The following is a 13,667-nucleotide window of genomic DNA, read 5'->3' on the forward strand; positions in this document are numbered from 1 at the left end:
CTTATATGCACATTCATGAAACAGCATCTACATATCAATAGATTCATTAAAATAATTACATGATATTGATTGAATCCCCAGTTGAGAATAGGGCATTAAGCATCCCTGTCTTTATGGACTGAATAATAATGTTTAGGGTAGAAAAACAGAGACACGTGCCCCTAATAAATGACAAAGACAAATAAATAATGTGATGAATAGAAAGCACGGGGTTTAAGAAAAGAGAGGCACCAGCTTTTTTTTTTTTTTTTTTTTATTTCATTTGCTGCCCCATGAAATTTCACAGTATTTAGACGTAATAAATTCAAGAAATCTACCCTGTCGGGCCAGAATCCCTCACTTCTGCACATAAAACAGTTAATTCATCCGAGCCTTACAGACGAGATGATCATTGGGTTTGTTACTCATAGAAGCACCAGCTTAATTAAGTCAATCAGGGTTATATAATAAGAGGGTTTTTTTTTTTTCTTTTTAGAGAATCTGAAGTTCAGGAATGCTGCTCATTAGGAATAGCTTATGTAATACTGCAGCAAAAAAAAAAAAAAAAAATATATATCCTCTGGAGCCCAGGGTAGCCTGAAACATATTCCTGTAGTCCAGGCTGAGATCACACAGCAATCCTCCTACCTACCTCAGCCTCCCAAGGGTCGGAACCGCAGACATGGACCACCACAGCCAGCTTCAAGAGTAAAGGGCTAACATGTTTTATACTGCTAGTTGGCTATGATGGCTAGGAGATGTCCTGGATGTCCTAAAAAGTTTCTTACAGTATAAGTGTTAAGCAGACTACCTAATGCTTATAAAAAAAAGCATATTTTTAAATATACCACACTTTTATATAACAGCATTGTTCATATACTCAAAATTATATTTTTGGGACTATAAATTTTTATGCTTGTGGAAATCCCTATAGTTAGAAGAGGAAAAAAAGCTTTGATTTTTAGGAACAACCATCTGTCAAATGTGTTATAAAAGCAATTCCTGCCTCCTGGGCTCCTAACCAGCTCCCCATTACCTCTCTTGCTCCATTTTACAGGGTCACCCAAGCAGTATTTTCAAATAAGAATTACGTAATGGTAATGCCTTCGCAGAAAGGACCTCTGCAGCCTTCCAAAGCCCCATCCATTCCTCCACTGTCATTCCCCTGCCCTTGCACCTGCACCTCCCACGGTGGAGCCCAGTGGCTTCTCTCTGTTCCTTCACCGTACTTGGTTCTTTCCAGTCAAGGGTCTTCTACGCTTGCTGTCCTGTCCTCTATTTCTCTCTGTTTGCCTGGATGACTCCTGCAGATTCTTCTCATCTCACATCATCCCCCCTTACCCCTCATTTCAAAGTGGGCTGCCACTGAGCTCCCCTTGGGCCTCTGCGGGAGTGCCACCTACTTTGACACACATGCAGGCAAAACACCCTTCCACACCACAGAGAAACAATTAAATCTGTTTTCCAATGTAAGACAATACAGTCCTTGGATTTCTGCGATATCAAATATTTGTTGAGTGTTTACTAGGCTCCAGCTCTCAGGCTAGCACCTCAAGATGGAGCAATGAAGAAAGAAAAAGAAAATTATCCCAAGCTCCTCAGGAAGCTCGTGTTTTAATAAAGGAGCGAGACAATATACAAGAACGCAAAACATTAAATAAAATACCAATTGATAGGTGAACCTGAATTAGGCAGAAAAAGCCCGTCTTGGATAGTGATGATTGACAGAGACCTAAAAGAGGAAAGCAAGCCAGATAACTAGGAATCTGGAAGAAAAAACGTCCCAGACAAAGGAAACAACTAATTAAACCTCGGGGGGCAAGAAAGTAGAGTGTTTCTCGTGCAAGTCCCAAGGAAAGTGCTGAGCACAGACAGGGGGAAGGTGGGGCCAGGTCCTTGGATCCTGGAGAACAGTGGAGGCCTCTCAATTGCTTTCTAGAAGAAAGGACAATCAGCAAACTGTAGCTAAGAGCAGGCGGTATGTTTGCAGAGAACACCTGACTGCTACATGAAGGATATTTGAGACTGAGTGGAGGAGGCCAAAGAAAAGTGAGCCTCTGATTTGGACTGGAATGCTGGCAGAGGAGATTTGAGAATGATGTACAAATGGAAACCATTCAAACAGAGTGGATTCGGATCATGGCCGCGTGTGTAACGTGGTCTCCTTGGTCTTTCTTTAGACAGGGTCTCACTCAGCTAGCCTTGAAGGCAGGAACCTCCAACTCAAACCCCAAATGCTGGAATGATAGGTATGCAACACCATGGCCAGCAAAAGTCTTTATTTTATTTTATTTTATCTTATTTGTCCTTGCTCCTAGGTCAACTCTTGGCTCTCCTCCTACCCAGCAGCAGAATGATACACCAAGGTTGATTCTTCCTTCCTTTTAAATCACTTTCTTTCCAGGCTTTCGGAGCACCAGCTACTTCCTGATCTTCCTCCTCCTCCCTTCCTGGTCTCTCAGTCTCTGCAGGTTGCAATTTGCTCCTCCTTGTCAGTGTTGGAACATCCCTCGGGCTCTCTCTTCTTCCCCTACACTCCCTCCCTTGGTTAGTCTGTCAAGCATCATAATGTAAACATCATGAATGGGTTGATAATCCCAAATGTGTTTCTCTTCTGACCTCCAGCCCTGCCTGGATGCTGAGTTACAATCCCCATATATCTAGAACTAAATTCTCCATCTACCTAATTTCCTCCATTTCCTCCTACGTAAACCTGCTCTTCCCACTGCCACAAGGCTACCTCAGCTTCTTCACACTTGCCATTTCCCTGTGTAGCCCACTCTACCAAGAAACCCTTATACATCATCTCCACACCTTCTCGACATTGTGTGTGTGTGTACATGTGTGTGCACACACTCTCGCACAGAGGAGGGGGCAGGGGGCGCGTTGAGACAGGATTTCTCTGTGTAGCCTTGGCTGTCCTGGAACTCACACTCAGAGACCCACCTGCCTCTGCCTCTGATGGGATTAAAGGCGTGTGCCACCACCTTCGACTTCCTCCTCGACTTTCTAAAAACAAGAAAAACTAAGCCACGTTTCCTGGTTTTCTCTGCCCATCTCCTGGCCACCCCATTTCCAATTGCAACACCCATCGGATACCCCTCAATCCTGTCCCCGCCTTACTCTTCTCGCTAGATTCTCCTGGTAAAATGTCTCCACTGTGGCTCTTCCTGCTGTCAGTGGATGCATTGTGAGACCCCTAATAGTTGGATGAAGAGACAATTAACACTGAATATTATTATATATACTGTATTTTCTTACGCGCGCGCGCGCACACACACACACACACACAGAGAGAGAGAAAGAGAGAGAGAGAGAGAGAGAGAGAGAGAGAGAGAGAGAGAGAGAGAACCATTATGCTCTAGTTAGCTTTCTGTTGCTGTGATATTCACCACGACTAGAAGTAATTTGGGGAGCAAAGGATTTATTGCATCTTGTGAGTTACAGTCCATGATTGAGGGAAACCAGGGCAGACCTGGATGCAGGAACTGAAGCAGAGGCCATGGAGGAACACTGCTTAGTGGCTTGATTCCTCTGGCTTGCTTGGCTACTTTTCTTTTTTCTTCTTCTTTTTTTAAAAACAAGCAAATTTTTTTTTTACGATTTATTTATTTATTACACATACAGTGTTCTGTCTACATGCCAGAAGAGGGCACCAGATCTCATTACAGATGGTTGTGAGCCAACATGTGGTTGCTGGGAATTGAACTTGGGACCTCTGGAAGAACAGCCAGTGCTCTTAGCTACTTTCTTATACAGCCCAGGGACACCTGACCAAAGATAGCAGTGCCCAGGGTAGACTGGACCCTCCCATATCAATTAGTAATCAATAAAATGTCCCACAGACATGTATAGCAGAATGTTATTTTAAGGTGTGTTACTTTTGTTTATGTTGCATTTGTTTAACTCTGTGAAGCTGTGATACTTTGCCTAACACCTGATGGTCCAACAAAGAGCTGAACGGCCAATAGCAAGGCAGGAGAAAGGATAGGCGGGGCTGCCAGGCAAGAGAATATATATATATATATATATATATATATATATATATACATATATATATATATATATATATATATATATATATATATATATAGAGAGAGAGAGAGAGAGAGAGAGAGAGAGAGAGATCTGAGAGGAGAGAACTAGCTAGAATTGAAAAAGAAGGAGCCAGAGAAGGAGGAGGATTCCAGGGGCCAGCCACCCAGCTAAACACACAGCAAGCCACGGAGTAACAGTAAGATACAGAAGTAAAAGAATGGGAAAAGCCCAGAGGCAAAAGTTAGACTGGATAATTTAAGATAAGGAAAGCTGACTAGAAAATAAGCCAAGCTAAGGCCGAACATTCATAATTAAGAATAAGCCTCCATGTGTGATTTACTTGGGAGCTGGGGGGTGGGCCCCCCAAAAGAGTGAAAAACGAGCATCCACAGACATGCCACAAGGCCAATCTGATGGAGGCTGTTTCTCAGTTGAGGTGTCTTCTTCCCTGGAGTGTCAAGTTGACAACCAAGATTAGCCATCACACCATGGCGGTTTTCTTTATGAACTGGGCACCGTAAGAGGTGAGCTGTACTCTGGTGGAACAAGTATAACAAACTGTATAAAAGTTATGTGAGTATGGTATCTCTCAGGACATCCAACCGTACTGTGGATCTTGGCCACCAAAATATGCATTTTTCCCCTTTCCTTATTGAAACATTTTTTTTCATTTACAGAAGGGTTTACGCCTTCTCCTTCCACATCAGTATCCCCAGCATCATTACTCTTGCGCTTCGTGATCATTATTAAAGAAAATAAGGGTCGCCGGGCAGTGGTGGCGCACGCCTTTAATCCCAGCACTCGGGAGGCAGACGCAGACGGAGCTCTGTGAGTTCAAGTCCAGCCTGGGCTACAGAGTGAGATCCAGGAAAGGCACAAAGCTACACAGAGAAACCCTGTCTCAAAAAACCAAATAATAATAATAATAATAATAATAATAATAATAAAATAAGGGTCACTTTAACACAAATCCTGAGTTACCGTGACTGTCAATCTGATAACAAATGGACCAACGAAGACCACAGTGTAGGTGTGCTAGAGAAAGGGGTGATTCAAACCTGGGTGGGACAGAGCAGAAATACATGATTTAGGGGAAGGGGTCTATTGTTAACTTGATGCTTTCCTAGTTTGGATAAAAGTACCTTTCAGGGCCGGGCGGTGGTGGCACACGCCTTTAATCCCAACCCTCGGGAGGCAGAGCCAGGTGGATCCCTGTGAGTTCGAGGCCAGCCTGGACTACCAAGTGAGTTCCAGCAAAGCTGCACAGAGAAACCCTGTCTTGAAAAACCAAAAAAAAAAAAAAACTTTCAGAGATGTATACTAAGTGCTTAACAAAGCGTTAGGATGTTTGCATGAATAATAAATGTAAGTTAAAACCGTGTATTCATACTAAATTCATGGGGAATGCATGTAAGTTAAAATTATTCACCAGTCTGGTATTCTTTGCTACTTGCCTACCTATATCTGTAACTACTCGTTTTGGAATGCATTAGACCAGAAAAAAAAAATGGTGGTAACATTACCAAAAAAAAAAAAATCTTAAAAGCAGGTCGTTTTCAGTTCACGGAAGTAAGTTGGAGACGGAAACAAACAAAAAAAGCAATCAGACGCTCAGAAAGAGCCCCAAAGTCAAGAGGAAAAAGAAGTTTCTGTAACCCCAGCGGGATATTTAAAAAAAAAAAAAAAAAGAACAAAATGCACACGTCCACCATGTGACAGCCTTGGTTGAGACCAAACAAGGACCTGAGCAATCTCCGAGTTGGTCTTTAGTCTGCTTTTGCCCTGTTTTGCCACCCACGAGTGAGCCAAGAGAAGCCAGGAGAAGATACTGAGACCAAACCCGGAGTGAGGAAGCGCTTCTGTGCAGACTTTTTACTTGGACCTGAAATATGGAGGCGAGCTAAGGACCGTGATGTCCAGGAACGTCCGCTTCTGGGCTCCGGGGCCCCGCCCCTGTCCTGGCGGCGCCCTCCCCCAGCGCCCTGCCTCCTCCGCTTACCACCTCCGATGGAACTCGTGCTTCTGTTCCTCCGTGATGGCTAGAGGCTTCTTCTTCTTCATAAAGCCCAGCAGCTCCCGGGTCTCCTTCTCGCAAGAGGCCAGGAGCGGGTTCTTAGCGTCCAGGGGCCCGTAGAAGGCGGCCGAGGGCAGCGTGTCCTCGGAGCAGGTCCACTGCGGCGGCGTGTTGGACGAGCTCGACTTGGACTCGGTGGGCGACTTGAGGATCGCCGTGGAGGTCGGCGGCGGCGTCGGGGGCAGCTGCACCGGCGTCACCGATATCACGGTCTCCCGGGACGTCTCCGAGGACGAGCTGGAGGAGGAGCTGGAGGTCGCCATGTCTGTCAGAGCCAGCACGCTAGGGGCCGGTGTACACGCGGTTGCCGGGCAACGGTCTCCTGGCAACAGAGCCACCGGCAAGCTTTCCGGAAGCACGGCGGCCCCTAGAGGGCGAGGGCAGCACCAACCGCCTGGAGAGGCAGGATGCTCGAAAATGGGTATTTGTGAATAGACATGCGTGCGTGCGCGCGCGCGCGCGCGCGCGCGCACACACACACACACACACACACACACACACACAATCAAATGAATTTAAATATTTTTATGTCCATTTGGTTGTGTAACCATATGGCACTGATGTATAATGCATAAATAACTTTCTGTTTTGTTTGGAGGTTTTTGTTTGTTGTGGAATTTTTTTTTTTTTTAATTTTAGAAGGACCTCCTTATGTAGCCCATGGAGGCGGGGTGGGGCTCAAACTCACTATCCTCCTGCCTCCGTCCCTTGAGTGTTGGGATTCCAGGCATTCACAAACAAGGCAGCTAGAGAGGGAGTTTTAAACAGAGAAGCAATAAAAAAAAATTCCTAACAGGGGGCTAGAGAGATGGCTCAGTGGTTAAGAGCACTGGTATTCTTCCAGAGGGACCCAGGTTCAATTCCCAGCACCCACAGTGCCTCTCACAACTGTCTGTAACTCCAGTTCCAGGGCATCTGACACCTTCACAACATTGCACATAAAAATTAAATAAATTATTTTTTTAATTACCATCAAAAATTCATGCTATATTTTTTCCATTTTGACTTTTTAATAACAATATCCAGGGTTACAATAATTAAAATGTGTCTTTATTTTGAGCATTTTGAAACTTTTCTTTTCTTTCTTTTTTCTCTGTGAAAGGTTTCTCTACTTATTCTGTAGACCAGGCTGGTCTCCAACTCACAGAGATCAGCCTGCCCCTGCCTGGCAATCGTTGGGATTAACGGCGTGTGCCACCGCCGCCACACAGCCAAGAAACAGTGCTCTTCTCTTTTAATCATAATGACGTCATACCTCAGCTACTAACATTTCTCCACTGTTTCAGAGCTGAGGAGACCAAAGTCAGAGAACAAAGCGTAGTGTCGGGGAAAAAGTCCTGATTATGTGCTCTGAAGCCAGGGATCATAAGGAGTAAGCTGTATTCATGATGCCCCCTGGGGTTATTTGAATGTAACTGGCCCCCATAAGCTCATAGGGAGTGGCACTATTAGAAAGTGTGGCTTTGTTGGAGTGGGTGTGGCCTTGTTGGAATGGGTGTGGCCTTGTTGGAGTGGGTGTGGCCTTGTTGGAGGAAGTGTGTCACTGTCGGGGTAGGCTTTGAGGTTTCCTATGCTCAGGATACCGCCCCGTGTCTCAGTTGACTTCCTGTTGACTGTAAGATGTGGAACTCTCAGCCATGGCTCCAGCACCACGTCAGCCTCCACCACTGCCATGCTCCCCATCATGATGATAATGGACTGAACCTCTGAAACCGCAAGCGAGCCACCCCAATTAAATGTGCTCTCTATAAGAGTTGCCGTGGTCATGGTGCCTCTTCACAGCAATAGAAACCCTGACTGAGACACCCCCAAAAGAAGCTTCTTAACGAAACTGAAATTAGGAAATTCTCTGAGAAGCTGATTAACACAGGTACGGGCTACCACGACGTTCTCCTCCCTCGGCAGTTTGAGTTGGTGACTATGGGATTAGAATTTGTGCCTCTAATAATGAGGATTACATTTACTATTTACTTGTACTTCAGCCTTATCCTACATGTCACTCTGTTCTAAATTGATGCGTATTTTACTCAGCTTTAACTCTTGGACATTTACACATGCTAATGGTTGGAACTGTTAACTCTCAAAATAATTCTGCATTTTTAAACAGAGATGTGGGAGTTTTTTTGTTTTTGTTTTTTTTTTCTTCTCTCTCTCTAATGGGCAAACTACATGCCTCAGGGGAAATGTTTAACATCAAGAAATGTTCTTTCCTTGCATTTCATGGGCTACATTGAGTCAACTTTATTAATTTGAGGTTTGAATTTCAGCTAGAGGACCTGCTTTTCCTTATAAATTATGCAATGCCAAAAATTATCGAAGAACCAGAGATTTATGGCGGCTTCTAAAACTAGGTCTTTAACACTGAAACTATTGCCGGTTCCTTCACACTCAAAAATATAGATGGTGACCTTAGCAGCCACCAGATGCCAAGACATTCATTAGAGCACAGCCTTATCTATTCCAGATCCGACCTCGTTCCTTTCCAGCCCTATAGATCTGTGCTAACTTGTAAGGTCAGCCTCTTATGTCCTGTGCACCATACCCGAATATTTTGGAAGGAAGGTCACAATGAAATCACTCACTGGAGCAGGTCATTGTGAATAAAGAACCTCCCAGGCAACCAGTGGAACAGAGGAATATCCAGCTGACTGTCAGCGCCTAATTCTCCAGCCAAGACGCAGATATTCCCATTGATTCACAATATTTGATCTCACTCTAGATGGGCAATAAAAACTTTCTAAAGTTTTTAAAGAATGCAGGTGGGGGTGGGGAGATTTGTCCATTGAGCTTTTTGTACACACACACACACACACACACACACACACACACACACACACACGCGCGCGCTTGGTAAAAGCTTGGTAAAAATCTGGCTTGGTAAATTCTCCCAGTTCTCTTTCAAACCCCCTTGCTTTCACATAGCAGCCCTGTCCATTTCAGATCAAATGCCAGTGCAAATTGCTGCTGAGAAGGATCTATTGTAGTGGCGAATAGGAACGGCAGGAGGCAGGCTCCCATTGAATTAAAGTGGTCAGAAAGGAGGAGAGGACGTAAAACGAAGTGAGTGGCCTTGCTCCTTCCCTGCTTTGGCTGTTTTTTTTTTTTTTACAAATGACCTTTCTCCTAGTGTACAGATTTCAAAGTCACTGGTAGGGGAAAAAAATGTGACTAAACTCAAGTGCTTGAATTACGAAACGTTCTGTCTTAGTCATTGCGCCCCCTTCCCCCGCCCCGCACATGCTTCTGCTAACAATCCTTCACTTGCTGTGGATTTTTGGAAGCCTGTCTGAATATTTAAAGGGGTGTTGGATGATGAATCATCATCATCGTGGCAAGATGGAAGTTTCCATTTTCTTCCCTTTCGATTATATTTGAGGGGTTTTAAAACACATTTTTTTTTTTAGAGATGCTGCCTTCTTCCTGTAATGAGATGCAGGCTTGATGATACCTCTCCTTGTCCCATGTCAATTTCCCTTATTCTCCCTGTAATGAAAGAATAGAAGGAGGCAGCCCCTGGCGGGCCAGGCAACGTAAATAGCTTCCTCATAAATAATGTAAATTGCTGTTTCTTATAATTAATGCCTTTGCTGGCTGCCGAGGTTCTTTCTGCTCATTCAGAATCCTTTTATGTCTTAAGTTATGGTTAGAGAAATAATAAATAAGGTTAGTGGGTTTTTTTCCCCTGTTAGGTATTCATCTGTTAATCATTTAGACTGTCCTAAATAGAATGTATGGTCCTTTAAAAAAGAAAGCACAAAAACCCTCCTTTCCCATGTCACCAACTAATATGGAAACTTAAATTTTTGTTTCTTATTTCTTCAGATATTCATTCAGTTAAATACACTCATTCCTTTGTGTGCCTGTATAATCTACCCATGAGCACACACTCTCCCTGCAAGAAGCCGGTGAGTGTAGACAGTGCCGGGCGTCTGTACCGTCTCTCACGCATATGATAGTCCTAACTCCAGAGTTCAGAGCGCCAATGTTAAGGTTCTTCTGCATATAGTCTCCTTCAACCAAGCTAAACTGTGGAGAAGAGGAGACTCCTAGTGTAGTCAAGATCCACCCCAGTGCCCACTCTATCTGGTTTCAGCCCAAGCCTATTAAATGCAGGATTCTGCCATTCCTGTGGCGCGGGGTCTGTACCTGCTCAAAGCTCCCTGCTCAGTTTGTGCTGAAACCCAACCTTGCTTTCCAGCCAGAAGGCAATCGAGTATGCTGCGGGTATATTTTCAGGAAAACAAGTCCGGCCTTGCGAGGCACCTGCTTCAGATGATGTCATTGTCTACCCACTCCCCCAGGCAAGCAGAAACTGTTGTTGTCGTCTAGCAAGTGGTTAAGGGCTACTTAGGCCCAGCCTGGAAGACCCAGAGGAATTTAGGAATTCAATTCTCAGGCTGTGTCTCTAGGCCCCACTCTTGGAATATCTGCTACATAATCAGATCCTAGGTATGGCTTCCAGCAAACTCAAACTGCATTTGCCCCAAGCTGTAGCAGACACACTGTCTCTTTTGCCCCCCAGGACAAACAGGTCCCTGGGGCTCTCAGGTAGATGAGCAATCCAAATCTAAAATCCCATCTTGATGATTCCTTGTATTAATTTCATATTCCTACTGTGTTAACTTAAGGTTTTCCTGAAAAGATGAATCTGAAGAAAAGGTTCATGGGAGGCTTTATTTCTGGTGTGATTCTACTAAAACTGGACTGAGGGAAATGGGAGCAGGACAGGAATGGATGTAAACAAAACCCAGTCCGACCAGTGAATCACGAAGACACAGTTGCTCAGCCGTTGGGTATCTCTCACCAACTATACGCTATGTCTTAGAATATACAAGAATAGGCAGAAAGTATACATACTGTCTTCCTCGTGGTCAAGAGTCATCCCTGCACTTCCAGCTTGGATCGCCTGGCTCCTTCGGCAGCTGTCTGTAATACGATGTGCTTGATCTTAATTCAAAAGCCAGGGGAGGAACCAGAAATGCCAGACAATGGCTTCAGCTTGTAGAAAGAGCCAAGCAGGCTGTTGCTGAGGGCAGTCCCCACAGCAGCTGTTAGAATATGCAGACAGGAGGGGGGGCGCTTCAGTGTGAAGACTGTTATTCAGAAAGCTGGCTTCCCTAAGGGGAAGCTGCTCCAGGAAGATGGGAAGGGAGATGGGAAACCCGAGACAGAGCCTGAGGTCTGCCTGATACACACCGTCATTCATTGCTAATGCCTGCAACAGTAGAGGGCAGAGCAGTGAGAACCGAAGGCGAGCCTGACTCCCTAAAACCGTGATGCCACATACAAACAACTATGTGACAAAAACAACCTGTGTTTGAAGTGTTAGAAATGTCCTTTGTTTTGTTTTGTTTTGTTTTGAGATCAGCTTTGGGTAATGAGAGGCACACGTGTAGAAAGACGCACATATGTAAGTATATGGGGGGGACGTACAATGTGTTTATTGCTAGCATTAAATGTTGATAGGAAAGTATTAGAAACCTTCTGGCTATGTCGATAATGTGTTTGTGAGCTACAGTTTCTCACAGGACTAAAAATGAGCCAACAGCCTAAGGGAATGTAGTGGATCTTTATGTTTTGATCTGACAATATTTTTAGGGCTTTCTTTTTTTTTTAAAAAAAAAAAAGGAAAAAGTATGTTGTGGAAAATGTGTTAATATGTATTTATAAGGTATGGCATGGGGCTGGAGCCCTGTTAAGAACACAGTTCAGGGCTGGGTAGTGATGGCACATGCCTTTAACCCCAGCCTTCGGGAGACAGAGCCAGGCGGATCTCTGTGAGTTCAAGGCCAGCCTGGTCTACAGAGCGAGATCCAGGAAAGGCACCAAAACTACACAGACCAAAAAAAAAAAAAGAACACAGTTCAGTTCCAAGGCATCTGACACTTTTATTTATTTATTTATTTATTTATTTATTTATTTATTTATTTATTTATTTATTTATTTTGGCTTCCGGGACACTAGGAACAAGCCTGGTACAGAGACATACCCATTAAAACAAACATTTTTTTTTAAGAATTCCCACAAAGTAAAACTATAATATCCACATATACGTATATGTTTTATATGTTTATATATGTGGTGAGCAAGAAGAGAGACACAGAATGAGAATGAAAATAAAAGAACTGAGCTCTAAAAAAGACCACTCTCAATTATTAAAAATAGCCACACATGGGAGGCAAGAGAGCAAAGACAACTTCAAACTTGTCTCTACCCTTTTCTTTCCATTGACAAATGTCCTGTACTCATTGTTCAAATAAAAGTTTATTTAAGAATCAAAAGTTAGGAGGGTTGGAGAGATGGCTTGATGGCTAAGAGCACTTGTTGTCCTGCGGAGGATCCGGATTTGGTTCCCAGCACCTACATGGCAGCTCATACCCATCAATAGCATCCTCTTCTGTCCTTGCCCAGAACCGGGCATGCACATGATGCACATGCATTTCTGTGGGCAAAACACTCATACACATGAAATAAAATTAATCTAAAAAAAAAAACAGCAAAGACATTGGAAAGTCAGCCCGTTGGCAGTTTGCTCTCCCAGGAAGTTGAGACCGCAATGAACCTTTGTTCTACATTCTTTTGTGTACAGTGCGGGTTTATACACGTTGCTTTCACTGTGGGGGGTGGGAAAGAATATGTTTTTACCTAAAGCATACAGATGCAGCTACGGGATACCAGCACTACAAACTTAAACAACTTCCTAAGGAGATAAAAGGCACACTGACTGTCATTTTGGTGCCCACAGAAGTCTATTGTAGACCTAGCTGCTCTTTGCTCTAGTTACTGAATCTCAAAGGACAGAACGTATTTTGTGTCGTTCATGCCCTTTTAGCCTGAGCACCCATACTTAAGATCTACATGAACCTCCAGAATAGGACATTTCTTATGACATCCTTCCCTACCAATGTTCACCCTTGAACTTAGAGACTGAAACTCCCAGGTTAGGGAAGAGCAGGGAAAAAAAAGGAAAAGCACAAAGACACATTGCAGTCCAGGGCTCTGATGGATCTGGAGGAAAAGCTTAAGCAGGGTGTGGAATGGAAGAAGGCTTGCAGAAAGGGAAGGTTCTCCGAATCCAGTCTGTCATAGAATGCTGCATTCAAAGAATTTAATTCTTCATTTGGCTTCCTGGGTCAGCCAGCGTGATAACCACGTGTGTGCAAGTATCCCTGTAGTAGCATGCAAAGTCCTTTGGGTCTATCCCCAGGAGTGCTATAGTTGGGTCCTATGGTAGATCTATTTTTAGCATTTTGAAACATCTTTGCACAGATCATCCATAGTGGCTGCACCAGTTAACACTCCCACTGTGGTAGTTTGAATGTAATTGGCCCCCATAAACCTACAGGGAGTGGCACTGTTAGGAGGTGTGGCTCTGTTGGAGTAGGTTGGGACTCATTCATTGGAGGTAGTGTGTCACTGTGGGGGTGGGCTTTGAGGTCTCTTTTGCTCAAGCTTTACTCAGTGCGGTAATCAGTCTCCTTCCGATTGCCTGCACAATGTAGAACTCTCAGTTATCTCTCCAGCACCGTACCTGCCTGCATGCCGCCATGTCCCACTATGGTGATAGTGGACTGAA

At 44.2% G+C, this 13,667-nt stretch overlaps 1 protein-coding gene across 1 annotated transcript in view; it reads right to left on the bottom strand.

The window, feature by feature from the left end:
* Cfap54 (cilia and flagella associated protein 54) overlaps positions 1-6,467 on the bottom strand; it is a 297,311-nt gene extending 290,844 nt beyond the window's left edge. Inside the window, exon 1 of the mRNA XM_042263184.2 lies at positions 6,017-6,467. Within this exon, the coding sequence (XP_042119118.2) occupies positions 6,017-6,354 (338 nt within the window). The 5' untranslated portion in view covers positions 6,355-6,467. The remainder of the gene's footprint in view (positions 1-6,016) is intronic.
* Between the last annotated feature and the right edge of the window lie 7,200 nt (positions 6,468-13,667).

The sequence above is a fragment of the Peromyscus maniculatus genome, chromosome 18, assembly GCF_049852395.1.
Source record: "Peromyscus maniculatus bairdii isolate BWxNUB_F1_BW_parent chromosome 18, HU_Pman_BW_mat_3.1, whole genome shotgun sequence".
NCBI lineage: Eukaryota > Metazoa > Chordata > Mammalia > Rodentia > Cricetidae > Peromyscus > Peromyscus maniculatus.